Source organism: Notamacropus eugenii, chromosome 2 (genome assembly GCF_028372415.1).
Source record: "Notamacropus eugenii isolate mMacEug1 chromosome 2, mMacEug1.pri_v2, whole genome shotgun sequence".
Taxonomy (NCBI): domain Eukaryota; kingdom Metazoa; phylum Chordata; class Mammalia; order Diprotodontia; family Macropodidae; genus Notamacropus; species Notamacropus eugenii.
In genome coordinates, this window is record NC_092873.1 from 114,642,643 (window position 1) to 114,667,029 (window position 24,387).

Below are 24,387 nucleotides of genomic sequence, written 5' to 3' on the forward strand. Positions count from 1 at the left end.
GGCCCAAGGTCTCCCATTGCCTCCTGGGTCATCTCCAGTCATCCTGGTGAGTATCTGGTCACTGGATTCAGATGCCTCTGGAGGACAGGTGAGGCTGGTGACCTGCACAGCACTCCTTCACTCAAAACAAAGTCAAATACAAGTCATGTCATCATTTCTCTGATGGCATGGTCTTCTTTGGCAGCCAAAGACAAACAAAACACAAGGTAAGGTTAGCCAGCAAAGGATTGCTTTGACTTGGGGAAATTCAGGTCCTGTTGTTTCTTATTGGTCCAAAGATCTTAAGTCATTCCTTCATCAAATATTGCTTTTTAGGGCCAATATTATCCAAGCATTGTGTTGCTTGGGGAGAGAGGTAAAAGTTCACTCCAGTATTTTGGAGAGCAAATCGAAATGCTAGACTACGGAAAGGGTGGACCGTGGAGGGATGGTTGGGAGGGAAATGAAGAAAGGGTAAGTGGGGAGGGCTGAGTGGGAAAAGGCAGAAAGAAGTGGGAAATAGATGGGTCAGAATCAGAGGGTAGAGAAGATAAAGGATAATGGACTAAGAAAGAAAAAAAAAATTAAAAGGATACCCGGGAATAAGAATTGGGTACGGTGGATACAGCACCACACGTCTGTCGAGAGAGAGAGAGAGAGAGAGAGAGAGAGAGAGAGAGAGAGAGAGAGAGAGAGAGAGAGAGAGAGAGAGAGAGAGACAGAGAGAGAGAGACAGAGAGAGAGAGACAGAGAGAGAGAGACAGAGAGACAGAGAGAGACAGAGAGAGAGACAGAGAGAGACAGAGAGAGACAGAGAGACAGAGAGACAGACAGAGACAGAGAGAGAGAGAGAGAGAGACAGAGACAGAGACAGAGACAGAGAGACAGAGAGAGACAGAGAGGAGGAAGGGAGGAGAGACAGAAACAGAGAAGAGAGAGAGAACACTCGAAAGTTTTTAGAGAATTTTTTTCTAGAAAAGAGTTGGGGGAGGGGAAGATGATTCCAGAGATGTTACAGGGGGCGGGGCATGGAGGAGGCAAAGGTAAATTCTGCCTACTTTAACTTTTTGCCGAAGGCTGCCCTTCCTGGATGGCAGCAGACCTTCTAGTAAAGTCCACCTCTCTTAGCCCCGTTAAGCGGCGGAAGTATTATACAAATATTCCTCCCCGAGGTGGGGATTAAAAGTCCGTTCGGAGGTAGCTGAGTCACCTCTCCGACGGACTGGGGATGACGAGGTGCGAGCCAGGATTGCGGAACCCGCTGGAATTTCAGAACGAGTGGAGTCTTGAGACTTCCTTTCCCTCCACCCTACTCTCTTCATCCTTCGGAGTCATCCAGCGGCAGCGGAAGCCAACGGAAACTCCGCCAGAAGTTCGGACCCCAGCAGGGAGAGATGCAGCCTCTGCGGCGACCGAGTAAAGAGGAGAAAGCATGGACCCCCATTCCAAGGTCAGAGAGAAGGTGCTCTTTCTCCTGGCCCCGGAGCGGTGGCTCGGGATTCCCAGGGACTACGGGACGAGAGGGAATGTGAACGGTGGGGCCCCGAAGCATGGGGGAGACACTGAGCGGGAGCTGCCCTGCCCTCTTCCCGGCTCGGAGACCGAGCCGACCCCGGAGGGCAGTCTAGAAGGCCCGTCGGGCACCGAAGCCAGGAACTTGTCGGGCACCGAAGCCAGGAACTTGCCGCCCAAACCCCCCAGATCTGTGCTCGTGCGGGTCTTGGATTACCAAGTGAAGCAGGAGATTCAGCAGACCGCGTGGGTGAAAGGACAGGTGACCCTGAAAACGGAGGAGCGCTCCATGACTTCTGTTAGTTTCTGGACCTACAAGGGGTAGAGAACTCTCTGAAACTACCTGAAAACAGGCGAGGGCGCGGCGGGGTGGGGTGTGCTGGGAAGGGGGTATGGACCCCACCGTGCCCATGCCTCCGAGGAAGCCACGTTGTGCCTAAACCTTCAAAGGAGAGCCTGATGAGGCTCCCAAAGTCGTCATTCCTTGGGGGAAAAGAAAACGGGGGAACCAGTGAAGGCTCTGAGTGGTAATGATGAAAATCTCCAAGAAACAAAAAAATGTTTTTGTATTTTGGAAACCTAAAACGTATCAGCTCCCGATTAACTGACCGAAAGATCCGTTTGACAATTCTGAGGCAACACAGCCGGGAGGCGGAAAAGGTTATAGAAATCTTTGTGATACTGTAATCAAAATGTTCTCTCTCCTTTGTGAGGGTCATACTCGATACTGTGACAACTTTGGACCATTAAAGACACTGGGGAATTGGAGGAAATAGTTTCCTTTCTGTGCTTAGCGATAAGTGGAAGTTCTGAAAAAAAGAAATCTGTTACTCTTTCTAAGTAAAAGTTTCCTACTGATCTCCTGGGTCCCTTTCTCTTTCTGAGAAGCGAAGGAAGAAGCTATAGACGATTTCCACTGCTCGTTGCAAAAATGAAGGTCTTGCTTGACAAAGTGCCAAAGAGTTTGAATGGAAGGACAAAACAGGGCAGTAAGTATGATAACCCTTTCCTCTCCCTCTCCAATTTCCTGATACACAAATTTTCTGTTCCTTTGTCACTTCTGAGTGTTAAGAAAATAGAAGGAAATGCAAATGACAGAATTATGGTAGAGGCAATCCCCCTTCCATGAGGGATCCCCCCAAAATTGTCAGCAACTTTTTTTATAAGCACGTACTTTGGGGCGGTCACTGTGATAGGTCCTGAAGATTCAAAAACAAAAATTAAAGGAGCTTACCTTTTATCAGGGGGAGACAATGCATACACACAAAACAAAAATAAGGTCATTTGGGGGATGTGTGGATATGGCACTGACAACTGAGAGTTCCCATTTAGTCTGGCTGTCACTGGAGAAGGTTAAAGATGGTCCTTCCAGTTCACTCCCTTCCGTCCAAAGGAATATTATGCTGATTTAAAAACACAGTACAAGTACACTCACATAGGAAATATATTGGAATGTTCTATTTAATAAAATACATGAGTGGTTTATACTCTTTTTCTGCTGTTTTTTAAATGCAGTTAACAGACAAAACTGAACTGATGTTGCATTTTCCCCCTTTGCTTGGTGTTGAAGTGATTGAATTTTATTTAATAAGTTTTGTTTTTGTGTATTGTGCTTGTTATAGTGGGTCATTAAATGTCTTATTTATTGACTGTATTTATTATCATGAATATAATTAGATCAGGTTTTCTGAATACCTAAGAATAACAAAATGTTATGTAGCTAAAATTGATCTCAATTTAAACCAGGATTTTTTTTAAGTGCCTTACTTTGTAGAATATTGTGTTAGGTGCTGGAAGAGGTAAGGAATATAGATGTTCTTATTCTTCTGGCCATTAATTCTCCTGGTGTTCAAATTTTCTCATTTATAACCCAAGTAGACTGAACTAGATGTGCCAGATATAAAACTTTGTGAGTTAAAAAATTAAATAAACCAAATGGAACCTTAGCTTTAAAAAAATAACTGGGTTATATGCATCTTCAAAATTTGGAAAGTATTTTACATATCCCTTTGAGACAGGTATTATTATTTCCATTTTACAGATGAGGGAGCAGAGGCACAGAGAGATTGTCACTTACCATTGTTTACACTGCTAGTTCACTGACCTTCCAGACTCAAAATCAAACACTATCCATGATGCCCTAATAGAATTTTGTGAGGCACTTCACTTCTTTAGGCCTCAGTCTTTTAATTTGTAAAATGAGTGATTCAGATTAGATGTTCTCTATGGTCCCTTCCAGTTATGAACTATAATCCTAAAGAACTAGCTGAACAATGTTTTAATCTAAATGATTTATACACTTTTTGTATCCCTGAGCATAGAACTCTTGACTGTAGAATTGGAAGGAACCTTAAAAATCTTCTAATTCAGGCCTCTACAGTCTGGTTAAGCATGATTACAATCCATGTTAAAGGTGAGGTAAGAGAGGCACAGAGAGATTAAATGACGTAAAGTTACACAACTAGTTAAGTGCCTATTTATAAAATATATAATAAACTTTGTCTCTGTAGCTAGAGCCTAAACCCAAACACAGTTTGAGGATAATGGGATGGGTTAGTCTGATATGATAGCACCAAGGTTTAGTGGACAGTGCTTAATTTGAAAGCAGAATACCTGGTTTCAAATCATAACTCCACCATTTAGTACCTTTGTTGATCTTGGGCAAATCCCTTCATTTCTCTGGGCCTATTTCCTCATCTGTAAAATAAGGAAATTAACCAGTGTTTGTTGAATTGAATTCCATATGAACTTTGAGCTAAATGCCTGCCAAGCTTCAAAAATCAATTTGGTTTTCTTGATATATATATATATATAACTATGGGCTGAATCATAATCTGACAGATTAGACCAATAGTGTAGAAATAGGCAGCAGTTTGACTTAGTTAACTACCAATTAACATTATCTATGTTGTATCTTTTTATTTATTTTGTTAAACACTATATAACATTTTAACCCAGTTCTTGCCCCTTGGACCACAGGTGTGACACTTTTGGACCTAAATTTTGTGGGCCCATACTTATCTGAACACTAGAGATTTGGAATGTGACTGGAATATCCCTTTTTTTTTTTTTTTTAAATCTCATTCCTTTCTTTATCTTTTGTTTATTGACTTACTGACTTTAGATTGTCCAGGTTCTCTGCAATATAATGATGTGTAGTCCTCTTTCAGAACAAAGGGCAACAATCAACCAGCCAACCTCATATAATGAGGATGTATATTTTTCTAAAATGCCATACAGACTATAAAATAAGTGCAAAAATTTTAATAGATTTAGAAAAAGGAAGAGATTAGAAGAGGCATTGTGATAAGGTTGAAATAAAATGAACTTGATTTTGTCTTAGCTCTACCACTGATTCTGTCACCTTAGATACATTACTTCTCTGGGCCTCAGTTTCCTTATGAGTAAAATAAAGTGAGTCCTGTAACCTGTAAGATACCTTCCACCTCTAAATCTGTGTTCATATAATTTCTTATCAATAAGAGCTGACAATTATTTATTGCCTTATGATTTGCAAAGCACTTTAGATATCTGATTTCTTTTGATCCTCTCAACAACAGTTAGATAGGTGATCTTATCTCTTTTGCAATTCAGGAAACTGAGGCATTGGATTTAAGCCCAGGTCTCCTGACTAGCTCCTCAGCTTACTTCCTCTCTTGAGTTAAGCAAAGACCTAGGGAGATTGATGAATATTTAAATAACCAATTAGTGAAGAGGTCTGTAAAAAAGATTGACTACCTCCTCAAGCAAAATAATCTTTGGAATTCCAAGATAAAGTTACTAATGTAAAGATTTTGTCCCTTTAGAGGTGAACATAGCTCAGAAATGTTGTTAGTTTATGATTAGCCAAAGTATAGTGCCCTAGAGCTTACAGATGAGGATATGAAAGCAAAATGCCCTCGACCAGTGTGTCTGCTACACTGAAGGTGCTACTTGTTGACTGATAAAGGCATGGAATGGCTTAGACTCAGAAACTCCTGTCAGGAAAAAAAGTCAAGTTTATTGAAGAAAGAACATATCCATACACTCTCTCCCAAAGGCTGAGTTACATCTTGCTTTTGGGGAAAACAAAATGGGTGGGATAGACCTTTGGATTTTTAGATAAGAAAACAAATGATGATAACTGTTGAATACCTTATTATCTTTGTAATTACACTTCAGTGAACAATATATAAATGAATGAAGATCTACTCAGGTAAATTAATTTTTGTAGATGAAAAAGAAGTAGTATATCATCTAGATGACTGGAAAGAGGAGGAATTTAAGGGAATCTAAGTTTGGATCTGAAGGATTTAAGATGTAGCCAAAATGATCTCTGATGAAATCTTATATTCAGATACTTTCAAAACACACTATTACTGGCAATTAACCTCCAATTCTTAAGACTAAAATTTGAGAACTAGGTTGATTCCATCTTCTGAACTGTAATTTTGGGCATTTGTGCTTTATTCAAGAGAATTCATTATTGGTAATTTGTACGAAGGCAAAGACTGAAAACTGGAAGCTCCTGTCTGGGGCTTTATCAGATTCTTCCTCTGATATATTCAGCTCTGGGGCCACCAGCAAGTTATTTAAACTCTTTGAATCTTGGTGTTTTATCTATCAACAGATAATGATCCTTAAACACCTACTTCCCAGGCTGGTTTGAGGAGCAAATGAGAGGACACATGTAAAGTGCTTTAGCACTATATAAACGCCTGTAGCCATAATGATGATCACCAGCTTATATACCTTTAAGAAAAAAAGAGTGAGTCAAAATATCTGCCTGATAAGCAATCAGTAATTGGGAGGTGGAGGGGCAGAAGCACTTTTGGAGAGGCATAGCTTCTGGTTCATCATTCACATTCTTAAGGGTCAGATGGCACTCGATCAAACTTTAAATGATTTAATAACCCCGCAATAACTGTAAGTGTAGAGACATTAAATATTGTATACATGAAGAAAAAAAGAAAGAAATGGATTTTTAAAGTGTCAAAAAAAAGTAGTTCAGCAACTGATACAGTGGTGAGTTCTGATTACGTGACCTGTAGTCAATGCCAAGGATCTGGTCTTTGCTCTTCAAAGTTAACCTTCGAAAAGACATGAGCATATTCTCTTTTTTTCTCTCTCCTTTTTTGCCTTCTCCCCCTCCTCCTTCCTTCCTTCTCTCTCTGTCTTTCACTCCCTCTCCTCCTTTTTTTCTCTCTCTCCCTCTCTGTCTCTTTGCCCTTCTTTCCTTTCTTTCCTTTATGCAGTTTTAATTAATTGAATTAGGAAGTCAAGAAAGATAAATATTTTTTGCCTAGTTGATATTATTTAGAAAGTTTTTCTGGATTATGCTGGATTTGGAGTAATTTATGAGAAGAGAGAAAGAAGTACTTAGTTGGATGGTAGATAGAAATTTGTGATATCATAATGATGTCTTGTGTGTTTGAGTGTTTATGCACTTCAGCACAAAGACTGTTTGATAGTCCATGTCCTTCAATATCTGCTTATAGGACTAAGGCCAATGATCTAGAACCCACATTTGAAAGTGGATTTTCTTCAGCAGCGTACACATATGGAGATGATTGTGGATCTATCAAGGGCAGAGTGTGGTCCAGTTATCTTTGTGCTGACCACTTAAGGGCTGATTCCAGGAAGCTTTCTTGATGTTTGAGAGTAACTTGAAACTTCCATCTTTAAAGCAAAAAATGTGAAGCAGTAAGTGCTTCTTGACCAGCTGTGTCAAAACCCTTGGGCATCAGCACTTACTACTTTGGCTTTTTTTCTTCAAACCTAAAGACAGGGGCATCAGAAAAGTGCCTTTCTACAACAACTAGAATGGGACGATCACTCATTGACAAAGTCCTGCTGGTAAGCCAAAAGGATCTCTGTGTTTAGATCAGAATGATCCCTTAGGCAAAAGAGATTGAGATTGGGGCAGTTACCTGACCAACCACAGGTGGGTGGCAAAGCTTGAGCAGTAGAAGGGAAATCAGTGCTAGAGAAGAAAAAAAAAGAAACATAAGAGGCCAACTGCAGGAGCTCAAGAAACACATGCTTCTAGGAATATGGCTGAGTGCAGATCTTGCCGGGCATTGGCCACAATGTGAATCCAGTCTTCGGGGTGAGATCCAGATCTGTGTTAGAAACTCCAGGAGGTAGATGGAAGTTGAATTTCTGAAAGAGGCTAGTAAAAAACAGGAACAATTCCATTTTGGGTAGGGACTCCCCTGCACACATCCTCTGACCTGCAAGGAGAAATATGGAGAGTAGGCTTATAAAGCAAAAGTAGCATAAATTTTAAAAACCAGAATAAAATAATATAAACAGAATAAAACAGAATGAAATAATATAAGATTTCCTATATTCCATATGGCATTAAAGAGGTTCTTTATTTATCCCAAGCTTCCTTTTCCTATATGTAAACCCTGCAGAGGGATGGTCCCAACTTGGTGAGGATATTGAAATGCCTAAGAAAGGGGAGCAATCCATGACATCCAAGTAAGTGAATAGGTTTTATTTGGTGGAGCTTACTCCTCATGGCCTGATCCTTGATAACTGAAGGAACTAGATCTCTGTGCCACACTTAGACCAGACCAGATATTATATAGAAACAGAACAAGGGAGGCTTAGTGCCAAGAAATAGCCCACGGTGACATAGGTGAGTACATGTAAATTTTCCTATGGGAGCTATTTTACTGTTAACAGTAACTGATGCCATATGTCATGTTTTCAGGCTTTTGTTCCCATCATATAGTATTTTATGTAAATATCTGCCTGTTTCTGGGTGAAAAAATACAGCTCACCTCATTTGCTACATGAGGCATTTTTTGATTCTCCTGCTTATTAGTAACACTTTCTTTTGAAATTTACTTTTACTGCTATTTGTTTAAAATATGCTTTGTCTGTTTTTACTTTTGTCCATGCTGAATCCTCACCAACTTCCACATCTCTCCTTTCTCCTCTTACGCGTACTCCTTGAGAGTAGGGGATTCGTTGTTGTTTTTCAGTAGTTTCAGTCCCATACAACTCTTCATGACCCCATTTGGGGTTTTCTTGGCAAAGGTATTAGAATGGTTTGTCATTTTCTTCTCCAGCTCATTTTATACGTGAGGAAACTGAGGCCAACAGTGTTAAGTGACTTTCCCAGGGGTACATAACTAGTAATTGTCTGAGGACAAATTTGAACTCAGGAAAATGGGTCTTCTTGACTCCATATCTGGCACCCTCACTGCCACCACCTAGCTGAGGATCTTGGGATTCAGTTTTTTGTCTCTGTATCCCCACTTTCTAGCTCTGAATTTTATTTCTTTTTTTGGGGGGGGGTGATTTCACTAATTTAGGAGAACTTTCAAAGTGAAAGCTCCCTCCCCCTTGTAGAACTTCTTCTGTGTTACTTATAATCTTTGAGGGTCCTGGGATATTGAAGAGTTAAGTGACTTACTCAGGATCACATAGTATGTATGAGTTAAAATTTGAATTCAAGTCTTCTGGACTCCAGGACCTATTCTCCATCTATTATACAATTTTTAAAAATTAAATTAAGAAGATAATGGAAATATGAATTGTCTTAAGAACTCTGGGAGTTGTGGAAATTGAAGGCCTAAAACATGGAACATTTAAGAACAAAGTAGAGGCTAAAGCAATGAAGAGATCTCATGGTATGAAGGAAAAAGAAAACTCAACCAACTAAAAATCTGCCAGAGTAATAGAAAGATTAATGAACAACTATACCATCTATAGGGGATATTATACAGCTTCCTATACATAAGGTATTCTATTCTAGTGTCCTACTACCTCTCTTCCTCAATTCTCTTGATTGGTTCAGGATGTAAGGTATTGCCTGTCACAGTGAGTAAACATTTATTAAGTGCCTACTGTTTCTGGCAGAAGGTGAGATTTAGCTGAGACTGGAAGGAAGTCAGGGAAGCCAAAAGGCTGAAATGAGGAGAGGGAGAATTTCAAAAATGGAGGACAGACAGTGAAAGTATCTAAAGTTGAGAGATCTTTTGTTCAAGGAATAGCAAAGGAACTTTGCTAGCAAAGGCTAGTATCACTGGATCACAGTGGAGCATATGAGGGGAACTTAAGGTATAATAAGAAGACTCAATAGGAAGGGAGGGACCATGCTATAAAAGACTTTGAATGCTAAGCAAAGGAGTTTCTGTTAGATCCTGGAGAGGGGAGACAGACACTGGAGTCTGAGATGTGATAGGGGATGGTGATGTGTGACATAATCAGACCTGATGGCTTTGGTAACAAAGTGGAAGATAGGCTAGAGTATGGAGAGACTTGAGGCAGTGAAAACAATCTTTAGACTATTGCAATAGTCCAAGAATGAGGTGAATGAGGGCATGCATTAGAGTGATGATGGTGGAGAGATGAGAGAAGGGAATGTAAATGAGAGATGTTGCAAAGGTGTGTTTGTCCTTGGTTGCTGAGGAAAACTATGCCATCAGAGAAATAATGACATGACTTGCACTTGACTTTGAGTGAGAGAGGGCTGTGCAGGTCACCAGCCTCACTTCTCCAGAGCCATTTGAATCCAGTGACCAGATATTCATCAGGATGACTGGAGATGGCCCAGAATGAGGCAACTGGGGTTAAGTGACTTGCCCAAGGTCACACAGCTAGTGTGTGTCAAGTGTCTGAGGTGAGATTTGAACTCAGGTCCTCCTGACTCCTGTACTGGTGCTCTATCCATGCAAAGGTAAAATGAATAGAACTTGGCAACAGACTGGATGTGGGGGATAAAAGCAAGGAGGCAAAGAGGGATACCTTGCTTGTGAACCTCAGTGACTGGAAAAATGGTCTGGGAGGATGATCATTCCCTGGATAATACTAGGATTGTTTAGGGCTTTGGGGAAAATATAACGAGTTTAGTTTGGGACATGATAAGTTTGGACAATTTAGTACCTGGAAGTGGTAGAAAAAACAACTTTGTTTTCATAATAACTGCTAAATTCTTCATATAAACATATAGTCTGTTTGGGATTTAAATAGTTGAGGGGTAGAAATTGAGCTGTGGCCAAAATATCAAGGTTTAAATCAGCCTTTAAAAGATATAGGATAATGTTTCTTTTGTACGTGATCAGTTTGATGCTTTAAAAGGGCAGAGGAAAAATCACCACCACCTTATTAAAAAATAAACTGATAAAATGTGATCCAGTTTTCAAGGACACGAACTGTTATAGGACCAGTTCAGATCAAACTAACTGATTATTGGCCAGAACTTCAGGGCACTGCAGTCCTTCAGATTATTTGCCTGTGTTTTAAGACTTAGGGAGTAAAATTAAAAAAAAAATTGATAATCATAATTATTTGAAAATTAATAGATAATTAAATAATGACTTGATTTCACATAAGAGAGATTAATGAAGTTTTGCTTCATAGGTAAAAGATTAGTTACTGAATACCAGGAAGCTCTGATTTAAATACCTAAAAAAATGAAGTGAGGTTATTGGGTCATTTGAGTGTAGACATTTTCTCTGATCTCCAAGACCTCTCAGACCTCTTTAAAACAGAAATTATGCATCAAAGATAAAACAATTTTATCTGTTTCCATGATTTAGGACACCCAGATTCTCTACATCCATTATTTAGGATATTAAAAAAAGGTTAAAGAAATCTCCTCAAACTCAGGAATTGATGCTCACTGACCCAGAGCTCATTGATTACCCCTCCCACACCTCCTGTGCTATTGGCTGTGAGGCTACATTAGCACACCCAAGAGTACAACACAGACTTGCATCAAAAAGCACCTTGATTACTCCTAGTCTCTTTCTAGTGCTCTAGACCCTGGCTCCAAGCTGTGGAAGTTTTTTCTGGTCTCAAGGGCCATCTTGGCTAAGCCCTTCCAGAGAAAAAGCCAGATAGGACTACAACCCAGGAAGCACTGGTGCTGGGGAAAGCAGGACCTACTTTCCTTCAGTCCATCCAGAGAATTGAGGAAGAGAGGTAGTAGGACACTAGAATAGAATACCTTATGTATAGGAAGCTGTATAATACTCCACAAACATAAGGGAAGAGCACAGCATCCAGTTGGGGCCAATTCTGAACACCTGAAAGTCCCTTGGAGCAGATATCTACTCTGGTGAACATGAAATGTTCATTATAAGAGGGGGCTCAGATACTTAGAGATCTAGCCCCAAAAATGAAATCAGAGGGGGGAAGTCAGGAAAGGAGGAAGTGTTAAGGAAAATAAGTGGGTAAAAAGATTGGAAAGTACCAAAAATTTCAGAAAGAAAAAAATGCAAAGACTTGAACATAAATCAACAGGAAAAAGAAGTAATAAGAAGAAATATGGCCTCCAGATCTAGTAAACAACTTTAGGCATTCTGTGCTTGTAAAATGAGGGAAAATTACCCAACATGTGGTGAGACAGAGGATTCTGTGGAATTTGAAGAGAATATGAAACTACAACACACTTTTACTAAATGATTTAAAAGAGCAATTAGAATTATAAGAGCTAAATTATGACTTGCACAGTAAAAAGCAAACAGAATAGAAAAAAACTTGAATCTGCAATGGCAAGTCTCACCAAAGAAACAAGAGAGGACAATATATTGGGGATGCAAATATACAGAAGGCTAGAAGAGAAGCAAATGACAATAACATTATAAGAAAATATGTTCACTATGCAAGCAAACATCTTGAATTCAAAGACAGGATGTGCTGAGACAACTAAGGATCATAGTTCTCCCAGAAGAACATGACAGGACAACAAACCTTAACAGCATAATGAAGAAAATAATAGAAGAGAACTTCCCAGAACATAAAGTGAAATTCCAGTGAACAGAATCCAGTAATCACCTCCAGAAAACAAACAACAAAAGAAAAACTTAAGACGTCAAACTTCAAGACACACGGGTTAAATTAAAAAATCCAGTTTGGAAACAACAAGTTCCTCAAACCATTGGAAGAAAGACACCCAAATACAAAGAAAAGGACATTCCAAGAATGCAAGACTATATTGCAGTCATTAGAAAAAAGATAAAATGGAAAAAAATGTATTCCAAAGAGTCATGGAGTTCAGAAGGCAGTCCAGGATGACCAATTCCGCAAATCTAAGTTTAACCATATAGGATGAAAGATGAATTTTCAATAATAAAGAGGAATTTGAAATATTTTTAGAAAAAAATAAGAACTGAAAAAATTATTTGCCTCGTGAACAGTAAAAACAACAGAAATGCAGAAGTGAATAAATGTAGCAGCAAAAACAGTAATGAGCATCTAGGTGGCACAGTGGATAGAGTACTGGACCTAGAGAACTTCTTGAGTTCGAATCTGGCCTTAGATACTTACTAATTGTGTGACCCTGGACAAGTCACTTAACCCTATTTGCCTCAGTGTCCTCATCTGTAAAATGAGCTTGAGAATGATATGGCAAACCACTCCAATATCTTTGTTAATATAACCCCAAATGGGGTCATGCAGAGTCAGATATGACTGAACAGCAATAAAGACAGTGACAGCAACAGAGGGTCCAGTAGGGGACTTCTTTCTAAAAACTACACACAGAAAGTTGGAGTGAAGCAGAAATCTGGTAGAGGTAACAGTAAAAAGGCAGATAGCAGATATTTTGGACAGAACCTGCCAACGCTCAACCTATAAAGGTGAATGCTGCTTTTATGAGACTACAACATGGAGGGGTACATAACATGTAGGGAGGGGGAGAATTGGAATAGAGAGGAGTGAATGATACACCTGGCTCAAATCAAGGACTGACAATAAGGGGAGGGTGTCCTTTGTGGTCTTAGAGCCTAGAGGGGAGTAGGTGAGGAGGAAAAGGGAAAGGTTGAAAAGGAGGGGGAAAGGAAGGAGGTCTCATTTTGGAGGTGAGATGGAGTTCCATTGACAAATAATCTTGTGAGAGAAGAGAAAAGGGTAGTGAAAGGAGATGAAGACCTTACCCTGAATGGGGTCTTAGAGATTTGGTACTTGAAAAGTCTATTTGCAATGGGGGGTAGGGAGAGGGTGAATGGAGGAATTGGGGCATCCAGGGCAACTGATGCCAGAAGGAATGGGAAAGTGTGGACCCTGGAAGGAGATTTTCAATCAAACATAGAAAGAAAGCTCAGCAAGGGAAGATATAGATTAGTGATGGACTGCATAATTTAGAGCTTGGTGATGGAGGGGTCCTAGCATGGGACAGGGTTAAGTGGAACAACAGAGAGAGTGCCAGGGCTGGAGTCAGAAAGATCTGAATTTAAATCTGACCTCAGACACTTACTAGCTATGAGATCCTGCATGAGACATTTAACTTTTGTTTGCCTCAGTTTCCTCATTTGTAATATGGAGATAATAGCACCTACCTCCCAGGGTTGTCATGAAGATCCAATGAGAAAATAATTGTAAGGTGCTTAGCATGGTATCTGGCACATAGTAAGCATTATGTAAATATTAACTGCTATTATAATTATTATAATTGATAATAATAACTGACTGTTCTAGAAATGAGACACAGTGGAAAAGGTGAATCTATGGGACAAGACCCACAAGGCAGTGGCAGAAAGTGTCTGGAATGGATATCCTGGGAACTGATGTCATGAAGAATATAGATAAATTGAGAGAGACCAGATAATTATAGGAGACATAAATCAGAGGATGGGGGTCTAGAGTAATCAGAAAGAGAGAATGAATGATGAGGAGAGTGAGAGAAATCCTTTTTGGAAAGTGGCACCAAAAAAAAATGAAATTGGAAAACTAAAGAACAGGACTAGTTGAAGGGGAGGAGATGAAAGTGGGGATATCAAGCGAGAAGAGGAGGTCAGAGGTGACTGGAAGAGAGCCAGTGGAACTAGGACTACGTTAAAAAAAGATGAAAGAAAAGTAATTGAAGGGATATAATACTCTGTTTACAGCAGAAGAGGGAACTTGAAACTGAAAAGCTTTTGCACAGACTTTAATACATCTAAGATAAGAAGGAAAGTAGCCAAATGGGGGAAAATTATGTCAAAATTCTCTCATAAGGGTTTGATATGTGAGCTATATAAAATACATACATACATTCATATGTATATATTTATATGTGTGTCACATATGCATATATACATGATATAATATCTAAATAATATACATACATCACTAAATTATAAGCATACACGTAGTCAATCCTCAATTTTCTTAGGTGTAACATTCCTAGAAAATAGTACAAAAATACCGTAGTACTATAATGCTCATTTATGTTGATACATTGAACCTACAGGAAATAGAGGGTTAGATTCCTACAACCACCAAAAACTAATTTTTTCATTGTAGATCGCTGAAAATACATGTTTCCGCATACAATTCTTTACAACAAAACACCAATTCTGATAATATATACTTTTCATAACACAGCAACCATAAAATGCAGCACACAGAATTAAATTGGTAGCATGCAAAACATTTTTTTCACTAGTAATTTCCTAAAATTCTGTGACTTTTTATGCTAACATCTCAAATAAAAAAAAAAAAATGGTTGCTATTGCTTCCTGGTATAGGGAGAGAGATATGGAGAAACCTAATTGGATGACTCAACCCTGGTGAATAAACTGGTTAGACTTGTTTCCCTTGTACCAAGAGTCAATGAGCTATTTTTCTTTTTCCTGTGGGCTCTTTATATTACAATTTGATTGGATGACACAACATCCTGGTGAGTGAATAAGCTGTTTAATTTTATCTACATGGCCCAGAGAGTCAGTTGGATGAGTTCCATGAGTACTAATAGTAGTCAACATTTATATAGCACTTGCTATGTGCTATTGTGCTAAGCACTTTACAACTATTATCTCATTTAATTCTCACAACAACTCTGGAATGCAGTTATTAGTATCCCAATTTTACAGATGAGGAAACTGAGGCAAATGGCAGTTAAGTGACTTGCTCAGGGTCCCATAGCTAGTAAGTGTCTAAGACCAAATTTGAACTCATGTCTTCCTGACTCTATCCACGTTGACAGACCTACTCCATGCCCTCTCCCATTACTTTTCCAAATACCTTTTGAGGATGATTCTAGGTTAAAAGAACATACAAGTCCTTTATCCTTCTGAGACTAGAAAAATATTTGCCCAGCTGAAGAGTGCTAAGGTTCAGCTGGGGGGCAGTTAGTAGAGAAGTTACATCACGTGGTACAGATGTTCCTGAATGCAGAGTTTCACTTTAACTTGGAGATGGTGGTCCTTCTTTGGGAAACTGATATTGTTTGGGCAGTGTGGAGCGCTTGAGCTAGCCCAGATACTGAGTAGGTGTCCACATTCTCTGTGTGAGAGGTATGGAGTCATACAGTGTGGGTAAAGGCATTAGCACTGGATAGAAGGTTGATCTATCTCTTGAATTTTTAGGATTCTCTTTATTATACATACTATGTGACAAATGTGGTGCATTTGTTTCTTGAACTTAACAATTAAAATAATTTGTTTGTCCATTATATACTTCCAAAACATGATAGGCTTAACAGAAGCAGCTTGGCATAATGAAGAGAGTGCTGGACTTGGAGACAAGAAAACTCAGGTTCAAACCCTGTCTCAGAAGTTTTTGGCTCTGGGCAAAGTACGGAGTTAATTTGTGGTACTCAAATTAGATGATGTGAAGTACAGCATTTTGTAAATTTCAAAGTGATTTTGTCAGCTAATATCTTTTTCTTTCTTAATTTTTTTTAATGAATAAAAACCTGTTTCCTTTTCCCTTTCTCCCATTGAAATAATGTAATATCTTTTTGCAGGCCATCCAGAAATCACCATGGGATGCAGGAAGACAAACAACGCTTCTTCACCCCTGCTTCGAGACTCTAAATGCTGACCTACTTCATGTGTGGTGCATGTTGCTGTAGCCAGCACTCTTCTCTAGGGATGGGAACCAGGAGCAAACTCTGTTACTACCATTCATCAAATTGTACGGGGCTGTGCCTGATTTCACAGCCATATCATAATTTAATCTTCCTGGTATATACTGTGTGTGGATTTAGTAGCAATACAAGCCTGACCTGGATCTACACAGCCACCTGTGAACATCTCCATACACCCCAGTGAAGACAGGTGTCTTCATTCACCGTTGCCTCTGGCATCCAATGGACCCTGTGTATACTCACTCCACTAACTCTTGCCACACCTTTACCACATGAAATAATACACTCTCTACTACTACACTCCTGCCCTAGTTACTGCTCTGAATAAGAGTAGAACAGCACAGGGTATAATCAGGGGACAGAGGTTTTACTCCTGGCTCTTTTATGTGATCAAATAGCAGTTAATTGCTGCAGCTATCAAGCTCCCATCCACCAGTGACCTTGTTGTCTAGCACCCCTAATGCTTCTAGAAGAAATTCCCATGCTAATAGTGTCCTTTCGACTCAGCTATTCATGGAAACATCCAAGGAGAGCTTTTTGGATCATTGTACACCTCCCAGCCTTGTAGTTTCCCATCTCTTTATGTCTACTTGTTATCTAAATTATGGATACCAATTAGAAATCTTCTCGTTCTAAATCTCCATTTATTCCTGTTTTAGATACTTGTTTCAGTTGGAGACTGACCTGTATACATTCTCCAACTTAGAATTGGAAGTGTGAATGTAGAGGGGGTGACAGGCACAATTGATTAATACCACTAAGAATCAAGGGAAGAATGAAAAAATTTCTAATCATCACCTTCTTTGAAACTTCTAAGCAGGGAATATTTTTTTTCCTTTGAAAGTAGATATTTTCCCTTGATTACTGATATGGGAGTGGGGAACAACTATGGATGTTTTGTCAAAAGCTGTCGATGTCTTAGTTTTGTTAAAAAATGGCCCTTCTTTTAAAACCTTTTTGTTACAAGGGAAGGCTCATTGGATAGAAGAGAGGGGAGGAACCATTTGGAAATGAATGTGATATAAAAGCAAAAAGAGTCAACAAAAAATAATTGAAACTCTGTGGCTTGGCACTGAACAGACCCTGCCCCCAGATATGCATGGATTTATAACAGATCAGGCTATGTCCACAAATTCCTTTGATGATACCTGTTTAGCAGGTTTTTCCAGGATTTCAAGTTAGTGATATTCCCTTAAGCCCTGAGCACAGTTCGTGACTCATAGTACTGCTTAATAAATGCTTGTTTTCCATTCCCCCTTCACCCACTCCCCTCTCCACTAGGCAAATGCATAATTGCCCTCTGGGGTCATCTGATTCTGATGTCATTGACGATTTAGTACAGAAGGTATCTACTCATAGTCCAGCCTCCTCTAGTTCTCATTTCAGTTTAGACTCTGAGTCCTAGTTTAGGCTGCTATTGAGAAGAGGCATTTCATTGATCAGTGAATTTATCAATAGACTAATCTCATGGATAAAGAAAGAAATGCTATATGGAAAATCCGAGATCAGAATTCTGGCTGGTCAGATTAAAAGGACACGTAATTAAGACTGAACAACCCCACCCACACCTACCACCCTTCCCACCCTTAAAAAACAATACTTATCTTAGTTCTGTATGTGATAAGCTAAATGAGACTATTCAGAAAGAGGGAACAGTACTGGAACAGAATGTAAGAAATCTGAGAATTTCCAGTAGCAACAAGTGTGGTGTGGAAATTAGTTTGTTAAGACTGTACTTTGGGGCAACTTCATTCCTGATTTATTTGTACTGTGATAGTGCTATTTACTGAGAATACATGTAGCTACCATTTTTGGTGTCCAACCATTTTTCATTCTGAGGTTAGCTTTGCCAAGTTTGTTGCCTCAGGTTATCCTTTTAAAATAGTTTCATTTGAGAAGAGATCCTGGAACACAGCAAAGCTGGCCATCTGTGGGAGAATGGGGGAAGGAACTCATCTGGAGTCATACACAAGCGTAGTTCATTTCATTAAGGTATAAGGTGTGCAGCAAGGGAATTGTTTTTTAAATTTGAAACTTAAAGGACATTTTTATTTATTTACACTAAATTTATTTTTTAATTAACTGAAATTTCTTTTTAAGAGAGACACAAATTATCCACTTTTTTTTTTTTTAAGATTTAAGTACATGAAAAGCCTAGGCTTCTGGTGCTGCATTGGTGGTGATGGGGCTTGGGAAGTCTACTTTCTGATATCTTCCTATTTTAACTTATTTGCCAATAAGAGCTACAGCCAAGTGTTTATGTGACTGAAGGAATATAAATGCTGCTAGTGTCATCTAAGAGTCCTTTTCTGGGGGCAAAGCCTTGGTTGCCCTGCCCTGCTTACTGCTCTTAACAGTAAAAACAACACAGGCTATGGTTAGGAGATAAGGGTTTCACTCCTGGCTGTGTCACTCGTTTGCTGTTTGACCTTGGGGCAAGTCATTTACCATAAACCCTAGTTACCTCATCTATAAACCATAAGTGAGAATAACTATTCTAGTTTATGTCATACATTTATTTTGTGGGATCAAATGAAATAAAATATGTGAAGTGTTTTGTAACATAAAATACTATGTAAATGGACTTGGCTATAATGATTAATCTCTAATTCTATGTTCTCCCAAACCTATTTCAAAAAATCCACCTTCCATGTATTATGTTCTCTCTGAAGTATGTGAAGCAAAATATCTCTTGATTCTTAACTGTATTGGGGAAGAATTTAGAAAAGTGTCCAGGATGGCTTGGGAGTGACCTATTTCCTTTTTTTCCTCTTCTCCCTCTTTTCTAAACTCCCTGCAATCTAGCTTCTGACCTCATCCTCTAACTGAAACTGCTCTCTCCAAAATTATCCATGACTTTTTAATTGACAAATACAAATACAGTGGCCATTTCTTGGTTTTCCTCCTTCTTTGACGTCTTTGCAGTATTCAACACAATTGGTCACCTCCTGAATACTCTCCACTCTTGGGATTTTTATAACACATTTTCCTCTTCTCCTATTTGTTTAATCATTCCTTAGTCTCCTTTACTGTTCCTTCATTCATGTCATGTCTATTCACTACAAGTACCCCTTCTGCTGTCTGTCCTGTGCCCTTTTCCCTTTTTATCCCGCATGTTCTATTTTACTTGGCGATCTCATCACCTCTCATGGGCTGGATTATTTATGCAGGTGATTCCCAGATCAGTATATGTACATCTAATCTTTCTCTTGGTCTACAGTATCACATCAACAGTTTTTTAAATTTCTCAAATTGAATGTCCCATAGATCTCAAACTCAACATGTCCAAAACTGAACTCATTTTCTTTCCCTACCAAACCCTCCTGTCTTCACAGTTTCCCTATTATTGTTCAGGTCACCATCCTTCTCCATGTCATGTAGACCTGAAACCTCAGTATCTCACTAACTGTATATGTATATGTAATTGGTTGCATTGGTGATGATGAGACTTGGGAAGTCATATCTTCCCAGCCCCTCTCATATACATTCCCTTCTCTCTGCTCACAAAGCCACACTACTAATTCTGACCCTCATTTCCTCTTTTCTGGACTATTACAATAGCTGTCTAACTGTCCTCCATTCAGATGGCAAAATACTTTTCCTAAATCAATGATCTGATCATGTCTCCATTGGTTCACCCACTTCCACAATCAAACATAAAGCCTTCTTCATAACCTGGTCTTTCTACATTTCCAGTATTATACTTTGCTCCCCTCTGTGTAGTCTATGATCCAAATACCCTAGCCTAATTGATTTTGCACACAACATTCCATCTCATGTCCTCGTCCCTTTGTCTGGCCTGTTCCCTGTCTCTAGCTTGGTCTCTTCTCAACTCTGCCTCTGTTTCCCTCTCTTCATTTACTACACAGCACAAACCCTTCCTTTTGTAGGGCTTTTCCTCTGATACTGCCTTTTATCTCCCCTGAATAGATTTATGTACCTAATTATTTACATGTTGTTTACCCCATTAGGAAGTGAGCTTCTTGAGGAGGAGACCTTTTTTTGTGTCCTATTCTCAGCACCAAGTCAGAGTTTAATAAATTCTTGTTGATTGATTGAGATTATAGGAAGGTGAAGGATGATGGCTTCCCTTCCAGGTCCAACAGAAAGCAAATGTTTAAATCAGTGTAATTTAGAACAGTTAAAAAGGAAATAGGTAACTCATTTTGTCCATAAATGTTTGTATTTCCTTTAACCTTTGCCCTAACTACAATTGAAAAAAAAATGTGGAAGTGATCATAATTGTGTAGTTTTCTCACTAAAGAATGGTATTCACAACTGTGTGTGGTAAATCCCACCCACCAATGAGTGACTGACCAATTTATGAAGAAAGCCTATACCTATTGTTTGACCCTACACTAAACCCCAAAGAGATTGTAAATTTGTGACCATTCACCTGGTGGCCGCTGTTTGAAGGAATAAATAGCGTCTAAGAGAAAGTAATCCATATCCTTTGGGACAAGCTTCCTGTCCCACCCAGCCTAATTTGTGAAAGTACTATCGCTGATTCTAAAAATAAATATGAGGAATAAAACCTCAATTATCATGGTTAACCATGAGTATTTCTATTTGAGAGACAAACATCACGTTGTTCTTATGACACAGCAAATACACTCAAGCATTTAAAACACCTGGAGGGAAACTCCTCCCAGTTATCACATAATCAACTACAAACCGAGTGCCTTCATGAATCTATGCTTTCTCTCTACTGCTGCTAGCAATGCAGGAAGGTGGGACAAAGGAAGGGGGAATGAGAACTGCCAAGAATGGTAGCCAGAGAATGTGGTTTGCAATAATGTGGTTTGCAATGTTAACTCTTGTTTTCATGTTCACCTCCTTTTTTCTGAATAGTGAAGGCTAATTATGATTTGATGGAGTTGCAGCATTTGATTTTCCTAGAGGACCTACTATGTGTAAGGCACTGAAGCGATGTGGGTACAAAGATGAAAACTGATATAGTCCCTAGTCCCTACCTAGATTAAAGGAGATTAAAGTCTAGTTGGGAATATGTCACATAAATGAAAAAAGTAGTACAAGTAGAATGTGGTGAGAAGCACTGTGATGTACTAGAAAGTTCATCAGATTAGGAATCAGAAAATCTAAGTTTGAATATGAGTTAATCTACTTTGCACTAGCTCTGTGACCTTGGATGAAATATCACCTGAGGGTGAAACCCTCAGTTTCCTCATTTAGAAAGTTGAGGATTGGCCTAGATCAAGAGTTCCTAATCTGGAGTTTGTGAACTTCTAAAAATATATATTTTGATAAGTGTATTTAAGTATGATCCTAAAATATTCACGAACTTCATTAGACAGATAAAAGCATCCATGATACATAAAAAGGTTAGGGACACTGTCCTAGGTGATTTCTAAAGACCCTACTCATTTCAAAAATGAAGAAATAAGTACCCTAATGAAAATTCAAAGCTGTGAGGCATTGAGAAAAGCAAATTCTGTCTTTGGAAAGGAGTAAGACAATGGTTGGTGATAGGAGGGATAAGATTTCAAAAGGGTAAGGTATGATTTACATAGGTAGAGTTACGATGGACAATAAGATTTAGTTTTAGAAACAGAAATTTCTGATAAGGGAATGAAAAGATTTTCCTGATAAAATGTCTACTTTTTCAGGTAAAGAAAAAGAAATATTAAATCACAAAGAACCTAGATTAACCCTATGTGCAGGCAGGAATTGGACTCCACCTACCCAGGCTTACCTGACCCTCATTTACTTCTTTTACTAAGTGTGGCTTGGTCATATATCCACTTAACTGTGTGTCCCTACACGGCCTAGTTTCCCCTTAATATCAAGATGGAAGAAGAGAATATGACAAACTTTGTTTACTTTGCAATACCACTAACACCAGCTTCAACTTGATTATGGAACCACTGAGTAAGAAAGTTGATTCACTGAAGACCACCTACTCTGTTCCAATCAGTATCAATAAACTTAATATGATTATAAATTCTACATATTTGGTCCCAGAGCTGTGAGCTGTACGCAGATGGTAAAATCGTGCATAATCATGGGAAGCTGGCTGGAGGCCCTTATTTTTCCTTGTCATGGTGGCCAAGCCCAGTGTAGCAAAGGTGACTCAACTCTATGGAAAGTCCTTCCAAATTACTTTTGTACCTCTGGACCATTCTCTCTTGTCCCACATGAGCAGGTGTTCATCTTATGACCATGTAGTCAGTGAAGATATTCCTTGATTTGCCCAACTCATGATTCTGTTGATATATTGCTTTGCTTATTTTAGTCTATGTGTCTTATGTCAATCGAAATTATTCTGTATCTGGTATAGCTATTCTTGAATGTTTACACATTGAACCCTATAAAGATAGGGCTCTAGAAGGGGGGGGCATCTCAGATTGTGAGGAAGATCTGAGATCTACTTCATTAGAGGGTCCCATGACAATTGGCTCATAGCTCTGCCTCAGTTTCTCTTATTGTAGGTTGAATAATTTTTATCCCCACACAAGTCAAGTACTAGATAGCAAAGTTAAAAAAAAAAAATAGGTTGTTGGAAAGTTCAACGCCCAAATGGCATCCAGAATTCCCATTCCTAATGTTCCTTTGTCTTTCCCAGAGAAGAAGAGTCAAATTACCTGCTGAAAAGGGCAGGAAAGCCTCTCTCTTGACAAATTTTCCTTCTGTGCTGAGGAAATGCTGGGGATTGAAGGTGTAAGGTTTTTCCCACTGGGTTTGGTGTTGAAGTACTGAAGTTAACAAGATAATGATCTCAGTTCCCTAGAAACAAAGTATTCATTAATAATGATTATGAAGGAGTAGTAAAATGTTTCCATGCTCTTTCTTAGAATGTGACTCTTGACAGCTCATATCAGAGTTCCTTACCTTTGAGAGATAGTATGCCAGATCTCCCCTTGATTCACCTCTAAAAGCACTCTTCATTTCCTCTACCTTGTGCCTCAGGTAACCCCTGTCTCTTCTCAGCTTCTTTTTATGTGTTGCCTCCCATTAGAATATAAATTCTTTGAGGGCAAGGATTGCCTTTTTTTGTATTTGTATTCTCAGACTTTAGCACAGCGTGAGGCACTTTGAAAGGGCTTCCTAAATGCTTGTTGACCGACTGAGGATAGAAAAAAAGAAGAGGAAAGTGGCAACTTTCCTACATAAAACCATGTCAGCTTTTTATGTCACCTTTTCAATAAATCGTTTATTAGGAACTGAAGTTTCAAAAAAAACAAATACTGGATTATACTTTGTTGTATCTTTTAATAGTTTTCGGAAATTTCAAAGAGGTGGGAAGCTATGAATGTTGAATGTGGTTATTGTTTTGCCTACTGGTTTTCTTTGTTATAAAGAATTCTTCATTTAGGAGGCATATTAGGGAATATGACTGGTATGATAATAACTCCCAAAAATAATGAATAAAAATTTTTAAAAATAAAATAAAATTGAGGAAAGAGGGAGAAAATGACCACAGAGAACTCAAAATAGCTAAAAGAAAAAGACCCTAGTCAACAACCAAATGTTGATACTTACTACTTGTGTAACCTTGTATGTGTCACTCAATCTCTTTTACCCTCAGTTACCTCATCTCCAAAGTGAGATGTAACGGGACGAGTTAGAGCCAACCCCTGTCCATTGCAGGACGCCACACTGAGAGCCTGCCTAGATAACCTAGGGGCTTGTCAGTAGGGGTGGAACTAGATGGATTTCAGGAGGAAGGGTCTCGTCTTTGTTTGCAACGTGGCAGTTCTTTGTCCAGCTCCAGATGTCCAGTGGAGAAGACGCCCATATAAGGAAAGGTGTTAGGTGATAGGTTCAATGTATAGGCTTAGGAATGTTCACATAATTAACAATATATATGCATGTGAGCTAGCTGGAATAAACGGAGTCTTCACCACCTTGTCTCCCGCCTCATTCGTTACTCACTAGATCAAGGCCTCTTGCTGGACAAGAGCCTTGGGTCGGGTTTAGGGATCCCTGTAATGGTCTAGGGGACCCCAACAGTGAGGAGTGTGAACTAGATGGACTCTGAGGATCCCTCCAAGTATAGATCTATAATTATATATATTTAGGATCTTAGAACATGCCCCTTAAATGAGCTAATGCCCTTTATAGGTATTGTTTTTCCTGTAATGATT

At 39.1% G+C, this 24,387-nt stretch overlaps 2 protein-coding genes across 2 annotated transcripts in view; one reads left to right on the forward strand and one right to left on the reverse strand.

Annotated features, from left to right (window-relative positions):
* Positions 1-444: 444 nt before the first annotated feature.
* On the forward strand, positions 445-23,485 carry C2H6orf141 (chromosome 2 C6orf141 homolog). The gene is made up of 2 exons (XM_072642419.1): positions 445-2,480; positions 16,160-23,485. The coding sequence occupies exon 1, from the start codon at positions 1,412-1,414 to the stop codon at positions 1,814-1,816; it is 405 nt and encodes a 134-aa protein (XP_072498520.1). The 5' UTR covers positions 445-1,411; the 3' UTR covers positions 1,817-2,480; positions 16,160-23,485.
* The window catches only part of LOC140522803 (cytochrome P450 2K1-like), a 31,061-nt gene continuing 14,189 nt past the window's right edge, over positions 7,516-24,387 (reverse strand). The window contains 2 exon segments of the mRNA XM_072638054.1: positions 7,516-7,703; positions 22,885-23,026. Coding sequence (XP_072494155.1) covers positions 7,516-7,703; positions 22,885-23,026 — 330 coding nt within the window.